Below are 14,879 nucleotides of genomic sequence, written 5' to 3' on the forward strand. Positions count from 1 at the left end.
TGTACAGCAATTAAAGTACAGAAGATTTCAATAGAAACTAGATGGACAGATAGTTTTAAAATATTTTAAATCCTGTTTTAAGTATTAATAGCTTTTTAAGACATTTTTTTACATTTAGAAAGTTGTTTTGTTATTTACTGTGTGCAGGATATTGGACCTGAAGGTTCAATTGAGTCCTGACCTCAAAAAGTCTGTAATTTGGCAAGTAACTAATAACACGTCTAACATACGTGAAAGAATGATAATTAGCAATCAAGTGTGTTGTGTTGCCATAACTGCAGCCAAAATTCAGAGAAAAGAAATACAAGTGTAGAATAAGAGAGTGGGATATATAGGAGATGCTTAGTAAATATTTATTGAAGAAATAACAAAGAAAACTAAAAAACCCCAAACAAATGATGTATATTAGATTACCTTTGTCATGATCACTGCATTCTGGCTCTAAGAACACTGCTGGATACTAGTCCTCAATGAATTTGTGTTATATAAATGAACGTGTGAATAAAGGAAACAGACTGTGAACCAAACTTAAAAAGTTGAGCAAATTTTCCAGAAATGGTAGTCATAGCAGATTGATATGAGCCAAAGGATGAAACCAGGAAGGACATGTAGGCAGTGTCTGAGAAGAAGGGAATGTGATCTGTTCTAGATTAACATTCAGTCAGTGATTTTCCTAAGGCACAATACTTAGTGAGGGGTTACTTATAAACTGTCTATCCTATCTTAAATCTCTTCCCATATTCTTTTCTAGTGGTTCAGATGGTAAACAATCCACCTGCAACGTGGACTACCCGGGGGAAGATCAGGAATGGAAACCCACTGCAGCATTCTTGTTGGGAGAATCCCACGGGCAGAGAAGCCTGGTGAGGTACAGTCCACGGGGTTGCAAAGAGTCAGACACAGCTGAGTGACTAATCACTTTCACCAAAGTTTTTAAGTCTTTTTCCAGAGTATCCAGTCTTATCCTACCTATCCTGCTGTCATCCTGTCTTACCCTATCCTACCCTATCCTAAACTAAACACATCTTTGCTGGATTCCACCTTCTCCTCAAGATCAGACCCCATTCCATGTTTTTACCGATGAACTTCTTGAAAGAGCAGTTCTGTTTCAGTGAGCCATCTCTATTTCTCTTAACTCTATATACTTTGGCTTCCCAGGCACCATACCATGAGGAATCACAGGTGGGCTCTCTGCCTGTCCTGGTTGCCTTTTTTCTCTGTGGCATTCTTCCACTGCTGATCACCTCCCAGTCATCCCACCCTCGAACCACTCTTTCCCGTTCCTCCTGTAGCACAGAATCATGTCTTTCTCCTGCATTTCCTTATGCTTTTTCTCAGTATACTTTGTCTCTTCTTGTCCTTCTACCTACACCTAGATGAGGGTTCTCCCTACAGAGTTTTCATGTCCTACTCTGTCTCCTGCTTGGGAGAGCACAGTGACTTTAGTGGCTACAGTTATCACCTGCATGCTGACAACTTTCAAATCTGATTTAGACCCTGAGTAGAATTTCTGTGCTTACATGGCCTTCCAGAACCCCCAACCTCAACATATCTAATAATATAAAACCCTCTACTTCACATTTTCTCTTTATCATATTATTATTATTTTTGAAAATAGCGATTTTGGGAAATGGCACCATTCTTCCAATCATTCTACAGAGAAATCTGTGTCTGCTCCAAGACTTCTCTCACCATCCCCAGTCAACTGAGCATGAACTTCAGTTGGCTCTTCTCCAGTTATTCTATCTCTGTCCCTCCCTGACATTGTTGCCACCATCACTGTAATTTCTTTGTTGCTTGGATCAGTGCAAAAGCCTCCATAATTTAGGGCTGCCAGCTAAAATACTTTGCATGACCAATCCCTATACAAAAAGTTACTTGTTGTTTATCTGAAATTCAAATTTAAATAAGTCTGCCACCCGCCAATAAATCTGGCAACCCTATCCTACTTGGTATTCTATCTTCTAATTTCTGATTGTTTCAGTCTTTCCTTCACACTATACCAGAATTAATTTCTAAAACAAAGATGAGAATATTGTATAGAACTGACAGAAATTATCTGACAGCTCCATGTTGCCTAGAGTAAGAGAATCCAAATTCTTCAGTATGATATTAAAGTCATTTGCTTCTCTGGCTTCAGTTCAGCATTCCAGTTCCAGTTTATGTCTTTCCATTCAACTTACTGGGAAAATCACCCAGCTCTAAACACGTCATGTACCTTTATATTTGTGCTTTTGCTCGAAATGCTGGCTTAGCTTAAACCTTCAAGGCCCAGTGCAAATACCATCTACTTTACAAAGCTTTACCCTAATCCCATTTCCATGGAAATATCCAGATCTTCCTTTGCACTTCTGTAACATTCTCATTTCATTACAGCCCAACTACAATCTCTTTCAAGTTAGATGTTACTTGTGGGCAAGGACTAAAAGTAATTTTTATACATAAAAAAACAAAAATACATTGAGTCTTAATTATTTATTAGACACCATTTTAGGACTTTGCAACTAACTGATCAGCAACTCTGTGATTTAGGTGGCATTATTTTCTCTAGCTGTAGTCTCCATGTATGGAGAAGGCAGTGGCACCCCACTCCAGTACTCTTGCCTGGAGAATCCCATGGACGGAGGAGCCTGGTAGGCTACAGTCCATGGGGTCGCTAAGAGTCGGACACGATGAGCGACTTCACTTTCACTTTTCCCTTTCATGCACTGGAGAAGGAAATGGCAACCCACTCCAGTGTTCTTGCCTGGAGAGTCCCAGGGATGGCAGAGCCTGGTGGGCTACCGTCTATGGGGCCGCACAGAGTCGGACATGACTGAAGCGACTTAGCAGCAGCAGCAGCAGTCTCCATGTATGCTAGCTCAGTGTTCTACATTCAATAGGAATTCATTAAATTTTTTAATTGAATGGAGAGCTCTTATTTGGGATAATGTACTTTGGGCCCATTCAAGTGAATGTTTTCCTCAGAGTCAATGTAATTTTAACCAATTCATTAATAATCTTCTCTGTCCTAGAAAGAATTAAAGATAACTTGATCTGTTATATACAGACGACAATCTCTTATACAAAGGCAGTGGACTGGGTTGATTTACCATAACTTACTATGAAAAAATGAAAAATTCAAAAATATTATGTAAAAATAAAAATATGAAAAAGGGAAAATATTTAAATTAGACTGGCATATTAAATGTTTATTATAATTTGATGGATGAGGGTGGTTCTTAAGGTTTCCCAGGAATCAGTCTTAATAAACTGAGAGCTAGTTTGAATTCTAATTATTTAAAGGAAATTAATTTATTAAATTCCTAAAATTTCTTTCTAAAAAAGAAAAAATTAAAATTTATTCTCTTTAAAAATTTTAAAAAATTAAGAAACTGAGGTCTGGGTCTTTATACAACTCATTTCCGAGTCAAGGTGAGGATATCTTTATGGCAGGAAGATTACATTATTATGGTTTATATCCACAACATCCTTGTAATCAAATGGATCATTATTGAAAATGAGGTAGCATCACACAGGGAATGTATTTGACAGCATGATACAACTGGAAGTTTGCTTTGCCACTCTGAGCTGTAGGAAGTGAGGAATGTGAGAGAAATAATAGCCAGTGCAGAAGCTTAGACTTGGGAGGCTTGTTTGTCCTGATGAATTGACATCTTTGCTAGTAAGGTCAAAGGTAGACAATGTTTATTTCCTGTTTCACTTCCAGGTGTGGCCTGTGCTTTTCCAGTAATTTAACAAAGAAGGCATGTGACACCTACTCACATTTTTGGAATGACATCCAGTGAAAGAGTATGTAGCTGTGGCTCTTGCTGACAAAAATGATAAATTTGAGAGGACACACATTTCAACTCCTAATTCCTCCTTGGGTATTTTTCTAAATTTTTAACTATTTATTTGCTCTGCAATCATCGAAGAAAAATAACACTTTGTAAGTACTTTTTTTCTGTGCTTACCACCATATTATAAAGTAGAGAATATTATTAAAGCATTAAAATGTATTATTAATTTGTTTCTTTCTTAGCTTCCCACAACAAAACAGTTATGCAATGATGAGATATCTACTTAAAACAAATGATTCACTTGCTTGACTGTATTTTGGAGAGGCTAGAGGCTTTGGACAAAGGAGTTACTTTGTTCTTAGCTTCTCTCTCATTGTCTTTTCAGCTATGACCACTGCAGAAGCGGTGGAAAGAAGGTCTTAAGGCATTTTGTCTTTAGGTATAGTCATGCAAGAACAAGACTAGCTTCTGTTCAGGATGGTTTCAGCAGGGCTGGTGTGGCATTTTGTCTTTAGGTATAGTCATGCAAGAACAAGACTAGCTTCTGTTCAGGATGGTTTCAGCAGGGCTGGTGTAAGGCAGATGTGAGCACCAATTTCGCCCAACCAGTAGAACTCATAGTTCATGAATTTTTATTTTATAGTGTAGACAACAAACAATCTTACTTCCTCACGAATAGGTGATGGTCTAGAATTTGCCCTAGGTCAATAAAATTTGTTCAAAATGTACCTACCTATAACAAAGTAAAACCTCAGGTTCCCGTAACCAGTAGTGTCCAAGTAAGGGGTACATATTTTCCTCTCTCCATCTTTGAGGAAGACCATTGATAAACCTGATTCTATTGTTCCACATTCTGTACCCATGACAGCTCCCACGATGTCCCACCTTTAAAAAAACGACAAACACTAACAGTTAGAATATTAAGTCAAAGTTTTACAGAGTATAACATTTTATTTTTAATGAGGAATATTTATTTAGTAATAAATAATTCTGAAATAAAGATGTGGTATCTCCAATTTTCTTGAAGAGATCTATAGTCTTTCCCATTTGATTACTGTCCTCTATCTCTTTGCATTGCTCATTTAAGAAGGTCTTATCTCTCCTTGCTATTCTCTGGAACTCTGCATTCAGTTGGACCAGAAAGAAGGCTTAGCACTGAAGGATTGATGCTTCTGAACCATGGTGTTGGAGAACACTCTCAAGAGTTCCTTGGACTGCAAGGAGATCAAACCAGTCAATCCTAAAGAAAATCAACCCTGAATATTCATTGGAAGGTCTGGTGTTGAAGCTGAAGCTCCAACACTTTGGCTACCTGATGTGAAGAGCAGACTCACTGGAAAGACCCTGATGCTGGGAAAGATTGAAGGCAAAGGAGAAGGGGGCAGTGGAGGATGAGATAGTTAGACACTATCACCAACTCAGCAGACATGAATTTGAGCACATTTCGGGAGGCAGTGGAGGACAGAGGAGCCTGGTGTGCTGCAGTCCATGAGGTCGCAAAGAGTTGGACATGACTTAGCAACTGAACAACAACAACAAAGATGTGGCACTACAGGTTTTAGGTAATGAAAGTGAAAGTGAAAGTGTTAGTCGATCAGTCATGTCAGACTCTTTGCAACCCCATGGACAGTAGCCCACCAGGCTCCTCTGTCCATGGGATTTTCCAGGTAAGAATACTGGAGTGGGTTGCTATTTCCTTCTCCAGGGGATCTTCCTGACCCAGGGATCAAGCCCAGGTCTCCTGCATTGCAGGCTAATTCTTTACTATTGAGCCACCAGGGAAGCTCCTAAACAAAGTTTTAAACACATTCCTTTCACTATTACAGTTTTTCTGTGGAGAATAAATTTGATCAATACTATGTATAGCGTGACTTCCCTGGTGGCTCCGTGGTAAAGAATCTGCCTGTAATGCAGGAGCTCTAGGAGTCATGGGTTCAATCCCTGGCTTGGAAGATCCCCTGAAGGAGGCCATGACAACCCACTCCAGTACTCTTGCCTGAAGAATCCCAGGGACAGAGAAGCCTGGCGAATACAGTCCAAAGATCGCAAGAGTCAGACATAACTGAAGTGACTTAGCACATGTGACATGTATAGTGTATCTGCTACATAATCGCCTTTATCTTCAAAGCACTTACAGTTGAGATTGGGTATCAAATTTGAACTAAGGAAACAGGAAATCATAAAAGATAGTACCATAATATTATAAATACTTGTAAGGTATTTTGCACATTAAAAATAGTTATAGAATGAAAAGTCAAACAACTTGGCAAAAGTCTAGCAAGTTTTCAGAAAGGGCATGAGATTTAAATATGCAGAAAAGAATAAAAATATTTACTATTTAAAAACTCTTGTATCTCCTTAGTATTTATCTCTGCTCATGTCTAATTTGGCCATTGCTTTTCACACAACTAACTTGCCTACAGAGGAAACTGGGGCACACAGACGTAAGTGGCTTAGCTAAGGCCAACTGCCTGTTTGGCTCTGAAATTGAGATAGATATTCTGTTTCTTAGTTCACTGTTATTTTAGCAGTTGCAGTTCTAAAGAGGGTACTGCGCCAGGACAATTATCTTGAATGGTTTGATACCAAAATGTTTAGAAAATGTTAATTTTATTTTATTTTATTTTTTGTATTTTAACAGATTATATCAATCATTTAAGGAAAAGCAGCTCCTAATAGTACTAGACTACTGTAAATACCAGGAACCTCTCTCCACTCATACAAGAAAATTTCACACTGGTTCATTGGTCTTTTACCCGCTCCATTTATCCCAATTAAGCCACTCAGTCTACTGATCCACAAAGCAAGGTAAGGTTATAAATGATGCATATGATGACTCCTTTTAGGCATCCATCTGCTTTAGAATATTTTCAAAATGAAAGATTAAATTGGAAAAGATGGAATTGTCACAGACTAAAAGAATGTTTTATTCAAGTGAGAAATGAGATTAGCTGTCTTCTTCTCTTAATTGTTAGTTGTAACTAAGTAACTCTTTTAATCTAAATGAATTGTTTTCATGACTTTACCACAGAGAGGGCTATATGAGACATGATTCAGGCTGTATTATTTCTTTTTAATCTTTTTAAAAACATATTCAATTTTATTCTAATTTTAATGTCTCACAATATATTTGAATATAACAAAAGTGAGGTTATTTTCTTTAAAATAAATATATTGCAAATATATATATAATAAAATATATAAATACAAAGATATATGCAAATATATATTACAATAAAAGGAAATGGAAAATTTAGTCACCTTTGAAGAGAAAAGTAGAGAGAAATCTGAAAAATCACTTTGTAAAAGTCTCACTGCTTTAAATAAATTATCTTTCATTAAAAATTCAGTAGGAGCTTCTTATGGCACAAGCTCATTCTTTCATGAATTTGTATAAACACTGGCTCGAGCTTAGTTGGAGGCGAAGTATCCTTGAGGGGGTCTCAGAGCTGAATCAACTACTGAGGGACCTGATAGACACCCTTCCACCTGCCCAGACTTCAGAATCCCTCTCTGTCAGGTTGCAAAGTTGTAGTCTTTTCCAATTACAAAAATGTCATGGTCTCTGACTCTCTCAATATAATAATTACATGAAGTAAAATTATGACATAATCAAATCTTTTTTGTTTTCTGTGACAATATAACTTTTTATGAACTATTACAAATTTGATTGTCAGTATATGTTTATGGGCGTGAAAATGCCATTTGAATCAAGAGATGCTAGCATTTCGGAGATTTTATACTGATATTCTTTCTGCAAAGAATATTCTTGCCCAGCCAGCATGGGTGACTCCCTAATCTCCTTTAGATATTTATAATGATGTCACTGACTCAGTGAAGTCTTCCTTAGACATCTAAAATTGCAACCTCCAAAACACTTATACGTGACACTCCTCCCAATCTGCTTTAATTTTCTCATTAAGAAATATATAAAATCCAAACTATACTATAATATAAAAACAGTATAAGTCATAAGACATATCCTGTTTGCTATATAGTCTCATTTAACATACTGCATTTTTCATTTACATATCTTGTTCATGAACATAACCAAATCTTTGAGTCCAGCAGTGGCATTTACAGAGCTCTATAGTTTTAGCAATATCTTGGATGGTACTGCAATTTCCTTGAAAAGGAGTGTTACTTCTCTACAGTTTAAATTGTTTTCCCCAAGGAAATGTGGTTCTTTGTGAACTGCATTTGAAGGGATGCCTGCCTAAAGGGAAGAACTCTCTACAACATAGCAATTTATATTTATTCTTTGATGGCTAATTCTAAAAAAAAATCCCTTACATTATTTATTATAAATACATTGGTATCTATTATTTATAAAAGAATGGGGCAAAGTTGGAATACACAAAAAAATTTAATAATCAATAAAATGCCTTAAGGCAACTTTGTTCCTTAGAGGTAGAAGGGCAAAATAATATTTAATTTATATTTTAGTGTATGTCCTACTTTCTGTGTCAAAAGGAGAATTCTTTTTGTAAGCAAAAATAATTTAAAGAAATTTTTTTAACTGGAAAGCTGGTGATCCTCCCTATCAGCTGCTTTGGAATGCTTTGAGAATATAATTACATTTTAATCAGCTCACACTTAAATAGTTTCAAGAATGATACAAAAGTATAACTAATTCATTTTGCTGTACACCTGTAACTAACACAATATTGTAAATCAGCAATACCCCAATAAAAATTAAAATAAAGAACGATATGAAAGAGTAAAACTTAAATGTTTTCACCAAAACAAAAATGTGAGATGATAGATATGTTAGTTAACTAGATTTTACAGTGTTTATGTATATCAAATCAACATGATGTACACTTCAAATATCTTACAACTTTATATGTCAATTGTATCTCAATAAAGCTGAAATTAAAAATACTTTTTTCATAAGCTCAAAAAAGAATGATGAATATTTTTCAAAGGGAAATCTGGAAGTAATTATCAAAATGAAAATTATATACACACATATATATGTTTATGTATATATCTGAATCTCTAATTTTCTTTTTTCATCTTTTAGGAATTTCTCTTTCAGAAATACTTTAACAAGTATACAAAAAATCTATCACAATATTCTTTGACTATCAACAGAGGTCAAGATAGATAAACTGGTACAGTGCCTTTCTGAAATAATGATATATATTCACTGACTAGAAGAGACATTCATAATATATTTTTAAGTTTTTAAAAATCAAGTTTAGTAAGGAAAATGTGACTCTAGAGAGTATTTTTGTATAGTCATAGAAAAATTTCTGAATGAATATATACCAGAAAACATGTCTACATTTTAACAGTGAAGGAGTGGGATTCACATTGGAAGACTTTTAATTTTTACTTTACACATTTTTTTTCTTTTGCAAAAGGAAAATCACTTTCAGAAAAAGGAAGAAAAACATTCAATTTATACGTATTAGAATTCAGAATGAAAAGTTAAATTATTTCATCATAGATTGATGAAAATGCTAAGAATATGAACATAGGAAACAGAGGTCTTATATTTTAAATACCTTTTTCCCCCTGCAAATATTGGCATAAAAGCCTCTAAAAGGTAGTGGAGCTTTTCACGTGATCTATGAAGATTTGTTTTATTATATTTTCCAGAATATATTAAACCACCTAAAGTTTATGACTTTAGGCTTGAACTAAGATATAGAATAGAGCCTGGCTATAAGAGTCTACATTTACCAGATTCATAACATTTTTTTATCTACTAGAAATTCTCTGAGATTGAATAAGTTCATTACATCCATAAGGTCTGTATTTGGGATGAATTCGTTGATATTTAATAAGGAATGTGCCATAGGTAAAGACTCCCTACATTCATTTATATTCATGAGGCTTATCTCTAGCGTAAGTCCTGTGAGGTCTAGAAGGTGTATACTTTGACTAAAGGCTTCTCCACCTTCATTGCATTTGTAGGTTTTTCCTCCAACATGACAGTTTTAGATGAAGGTAAAGGATGAGTTCTCTTTGAAGGCTTTCCTGTATGCACTGCATTTAAAAATTCTTTTCTTCAATTGGTTCCGTTATATTTCACTCAAATTCAATTTTGTCTTAGGTTTTTATTACATGCATTATTTTTATTTACACTCTTGTTGGAATACCATTAATAAAGAGTATTGGCTTCAGAATGGTAGAAACACTCAGCTTTCTAACCAATAAAACAGAAATATGACCTAGACTGAAGATGTTTAGAGAAAAAGATGTATTGCCTGGCATATTACAGTTTCAAATAATGTTAGTTTCCTTTCCTCCCCACCCCCCCAACCCTGTAAAATGTAGTGATATTTTTATTTTAAAATAAGTAAAAGTGGCAATTCAAATGAACTTCTAAATTACGAGTATTTTTTCATATTAGAATTAGCAGAGCAGTAATCTTGCACAAAGTTGCAGTACAACATGCAAAATGTAATTGCTTAATCAATCAATTTAAGCAAGGAGATACTTAGCTGAGAGAAAACTGTACTTTCTATCAGTGGGTCTTTTGTACAGTCCAAGATTTGGGCTACAAACCTATCTGGGCATTTAAATGTATTACTTATGTGATCTAAATGGTCAAGTTGTTTTGCTTTAATAATAATGAACGTGTCTGTAAAAAAAAAAAAAAAAAAAGACCTACTTAATACAATGTTAACTCAGACTGTCAATCTGTCCTTGATTCACTTATCCTGAATTATAAGCTTAAATAAAATCCCTCTGGAGCATTATCAGCATCTTGTGAAAAGGATCCTAAGCCAGAGGTAACATAATTCTTCTGGGTAGGATAGAGGGAAGAATTTGTAGAAAATAGCAAGATGATGCTCAAACTGTTCTGAAGAGTTTTAAATAGTTTTAAGGCCAATTTTAAATGAAAGCATCAACTGACATGGAAGGGGCTATAATGGAGATTGTTCTTGTTGGCCTAGATGCAGTTTAGGTTTTCAAGGATATATGTAACATTCTTTGGGATTATCTCCCCAGAAGGGGAAGCCAATACAAATTTGTTTTATTAAGTTTATATTGCCTTTTTCTTGGTTTTATTCCAGTGAATAGCACTGAAATTTAAGAAAGACATTTTGAAATTTAAAAGACAGTTGCAGGTATGACCTACTTTTCTAAGCAATGACATTAAAAAATATAACTAATACTTTGCATTTTGGTCTCTTTAGAGTAAATTCCTGATCAGAGACTAAGTCACAGCTGACCTGAGGAAAACATTTTCTGTGCTCAATTTTTTTCTGTAATCTTAGATGTTTTAAAATGTATTTCTTGAAAGAATTTCTTCAGAACAAATTTATAAAGCAATTGTCTTAATAGGGTGTGGGTGGTAGCAGAATGGGAGTGTTAGGACTGGAGGTTGGAGGGAACTGGGAATAGTCAGTTCAGCAATTGAGAGACTACTCTCTCTGTCTGCCCTCCGGCATCCCTTCTATGTCTTGCTAGTGTTTTGGAATTCAGGGTATTTCATCTATTTTCTATTATGATAGCTGTATTTGCATTATTGGAAAACTGGAAGACAAGAACAATTAACATTTTACTATATTTCTAATATTTTATATGTGTATTTCAACATGGTCATGAAAATATATTACAGATAGTTTTGAATTTTACCTTTTTTCATTTACATTAATAATATACAAGTTCCCCAGATTATTATTAACTCTTTAAAAATGGGTTACATAATATTTTATTATATATGCCAAACTTATTTTGTTGTCATACTTCAAAATACATCACTAAATAATTATATTATTTAGCATAATTTATGGGGGTGAGGAATTAAATTCTCAATTTTCTAATGCTCCTAGATGTGTTCTATTAATACATAACCCTGAGCTATGTTTCTTGAGGTATCAGAGTTCTGGTTTTCCTTCATATAAACTCCTAGATATTCAGGAGTGCCTTGTGGTCAGTGTAGAGCAGGTGAACTACTGAAGAAAGACTATGGAGAGCAAAGATATGCTGAAGAAGTGGGTATCTGAACATTTCAGTGCCAGCAGCCTCTTCTAACACTGCTACAGAAAAATCCTATCGTCTAATGTTCCAAGCTGTGAGGAATTAAGATTCAGATTTCATTCTCTTTTTTCTGTGACTTCAGTCAAGAGAGTCCTTTCTTGAAGAGGAAAATAGTTGCTGTATTCTGGATGCTCACATGGACAGCTAGTTTGGAGGGGGAAGAGGTTATTAACTCAAGAATGGCAGTGCCAAAGTGAAGATAAAAATATGCTGCAAATTAAACAAGGAATTCCAGAACAATTTTGGCATACCTAACCATATGAACTTATTTTTTTATTATTTGAAAATTTACTGTTTTTATTTTAAAATAGAAAAACAATTTGCTTAAATAGAAAGCAATGTTAGAACCCACATCAAAAGCAAACCAGAACAAATAAGAAGTCTTTTAACAGCTTGAAATGAGTTTACTCTGATCCATTTTAGCAATTCTGTGGTTTCAAAATATATCCAATTATCATTTTAACTAATACTGTCTTTCTTAAAATGACCTTCCATTAGTTTATTTAGAGAATCTCATTTAGATTTCATTGGGCTATTTAATTTTGTTTGTGTTTCTTTTATATCTTACTAGTTTCTGTGAGTATAATTTTTCTTTGAGTACCACTTTGGTCATATCCTATTACCAACAGTAACCACAGTTGGAACAGCAACCAATTTTTAAATTTTTTTGATTGCTTGTTATGTGTCATGCACTGTGCAAAGTGCTCTTCATATATTATTGCATAAAATATTCCTTTTTATTGCTTAAATCTGAATGCTATTTTATATGGTTTGAATATCTGATATTAATATGCCTCCTTGCTTCTTTTGTTGCATTTATCTGGTGTATTAGTTTCTCTTCATTGACTTTCAACTTCTTATGTTATTCTAGTTTAAGTCTTTCATAACTAGCAAATATATAGCTGATTTTTAAAAACTTACTATGAAAATCTCACTTAATAAATGAACATAACTCACTCAAGTTTATTGTGCATTGATATATTTAGACTGAAAAAGTGAAAGTGTTAGTTGCTCAGTCGTGTCTAACTCTTGATGATCTCGTGAACTGTAGTCCACCAGGCTACCCTGTCCATAGAATTCCCAAAGTAAGAATACTAGAGTGGGTAGCCATTCTCCTTTCCAGGGGATCTTAGATTGGTTCATGCCAAATTGTTTTCTGTTTTCTATTTACCCTGTTTTTTGTTTATTTCTCTGTCACTTTCCTGGCATTTATGGACTGAGTTCTCTTTATTCTGTTAAGCTAATGCTTTAGAAGATATGTAGCCTATATACGGCTAACATAATTTCTTTAACACACATATTTACCCTTAAAGCTTTCTACTAACATTAAGAGTTACCCAAGACCTATATTCTCACTCCAAGCAAGTAAAGGAACGTTGGCAGTATTTTAATTCCTTCTTTTTCTCTTCTTGTCAGTTTCCTGTTGTACCTTTCATATTGAGGTCATCTGGGCTTTAACTATAAACTTTGATATAAATATTTTAATAATCATTTTTTTTTCAGTCTGAACTACAAGCTTTCCTTTTTTCCTTGCTCACTACTCTTTCTTGAATCTATCATATTTCTCTTGGATTAACTTCTATGGGTACATCTTCTAGTAATTCTTTCAGGGAGTGTTCAGGAGTAGTAAACTTTCTGAACCCTTGTGTCTGAAAAGCTTTTTATTTCTCTCCAATACTTGAATCATATTTGTCAGAAGGAGAACGTCATGTTCCAAATAATCCTCTCTCAGAACACTAAGATAACTGCTTCATTTTTTTTAAACTTATGCTTAGTGTTACCAAGGAAAGCACAATGAAACTCATCTAAAGATTTCCACTTTCAACTGTGTTCTTTCAGGATTTGAAATAGCTCAACTGGAATTCCATCACCTCCACTAGCTTTGTTTGTAGTGATGCTTCCTAAGGTCCACTTGACTTCACATTCCAGAATGTCTGGCTCTAGGTGAGTGATCACACCATCGTGATTATCTGGGTCGTGAAGATCTTTTTTGTACAGTTCTTCTGTGTATTCTTGCCACCTCTTCTTAATATCTTCTGCTCTGTTAGGTCCCTACCATTTCTGTCCTTTATTGAACCCATCTTTGCATGAAATGTTCCCTTGGTATCTCTAATTTTCTTGAATCTCTAGTCTTTCCCATTCTATTGTTTTTCTCTATTTCTTTGCATTGATCACTGAGGATGGCTTTCTTATTTCTCCTTGCAATTCTTTGGAACTCTGCATTCAAATGGGTATATCTTTCCTTTTCTCCTTTGCTTTTTACTTCCCGTCTTTTCACAGCTATTTGTAAGCTTCCTCAGACAACCATTTTGCTTTTTAGCATTTCTTTTTCTTGGGGATGGTCTTGATTTCTGTCTCCTGTTCAATGTCATGAACCTCCAAGCATAGTTCATCAGGCATTCTGTCTATCATATCTAGTCCTTTGAATCTATTTCTCACTTCCACTATATAGTCACAAGGCATTTGATTTAGGTCATACCTGAATGGTTTAGTGGTTTTCTCCACTTTATTCAATTTCAGTCTGAATTTGGCAATAAGGTGTTCATGATGTGAGCCACAGTCAGCTCCCGGTCTTGTTTTTGCAGATTGTATAGAGCTTCTCCATCTTTGGCTACAAAGAATATAATCAATCTGATTTTGGTGTCGACCATCTAGTGATGTCCATGTGTAGAGTCTTCTCTTGTGTTGTTGGAGAGGGTGTTTGCTATGACCAGTGTGTTCTCTTGGCATAACTCTATTAGTCTTTGCCCTGCATCATTCTGTACTCCAAGGCCAATTTATCTGTTACTCTAGGTGTTTCTTGACTTCCTACTTTTGCACTCCAGTCCCCTATAATGAAAAGGACATCTTTATTGGGTGTCAGTTCTAGAAGGTCTTGTAGGTCTTCATAGAACTGTTCAACTTCAGCTTCTTCAGCGTTACTGGTCTGAGTGAAAGTGCTGCACTTAATATGCCAACAATATGGAAAACTCAGCAGTGGCCACAGGACTGGAAAAGGTCAGTTTTCATTCCAATCCCAAAAGCAATGCCAAAGAATGCTCAAGCTATTGCACAATTGCGATCATCTCACACGCTAGTAAAGTAATGCTCAAAATT

General features: G+C 35.0%; 1 protein-coding gene across 2 annotated transcripts in view; it reads right to left on the reverse strand.

Annotated features, from left to right (window-relative positions):
* The window catches only part of RELN (reelin), a 555,021-nt gene that overhangs the window by 207,433 nt on the left and 332,709 nt on the right, over nucleotides 1–14,879 (reverse strand). For both annotated transcript variants that reach the window (XM_081535825.1, XM_081535826.1), the window contains exon 12: nucleotides 4,516–4,667. In XM_081535825.1, the coding sequence (XP_081391951.1) occupies nucleotides 4,516–4,667 (152 nt within the window). The remainder of the gene's footprint in view (nucleotides 1–4,515; nucleotides 4,668–14,879) is intronic.

Source organism: Giraffa tippelskirchi, chromosome 10, assembly GCF_054371585.1.
Source record: "Giraffa tippelskirchi isolate mGirTip1 chromosome 10, T2T-mGirTip1v1.2.pri, whole genome shotgun sequence".
Classification (NCBI taxonomy): Eukaryota; Metazoa; Chordata; class Mammalia; order Artiodactyla; family Giraffidae; genus Giraffa; species Giraffa tippelskirchi.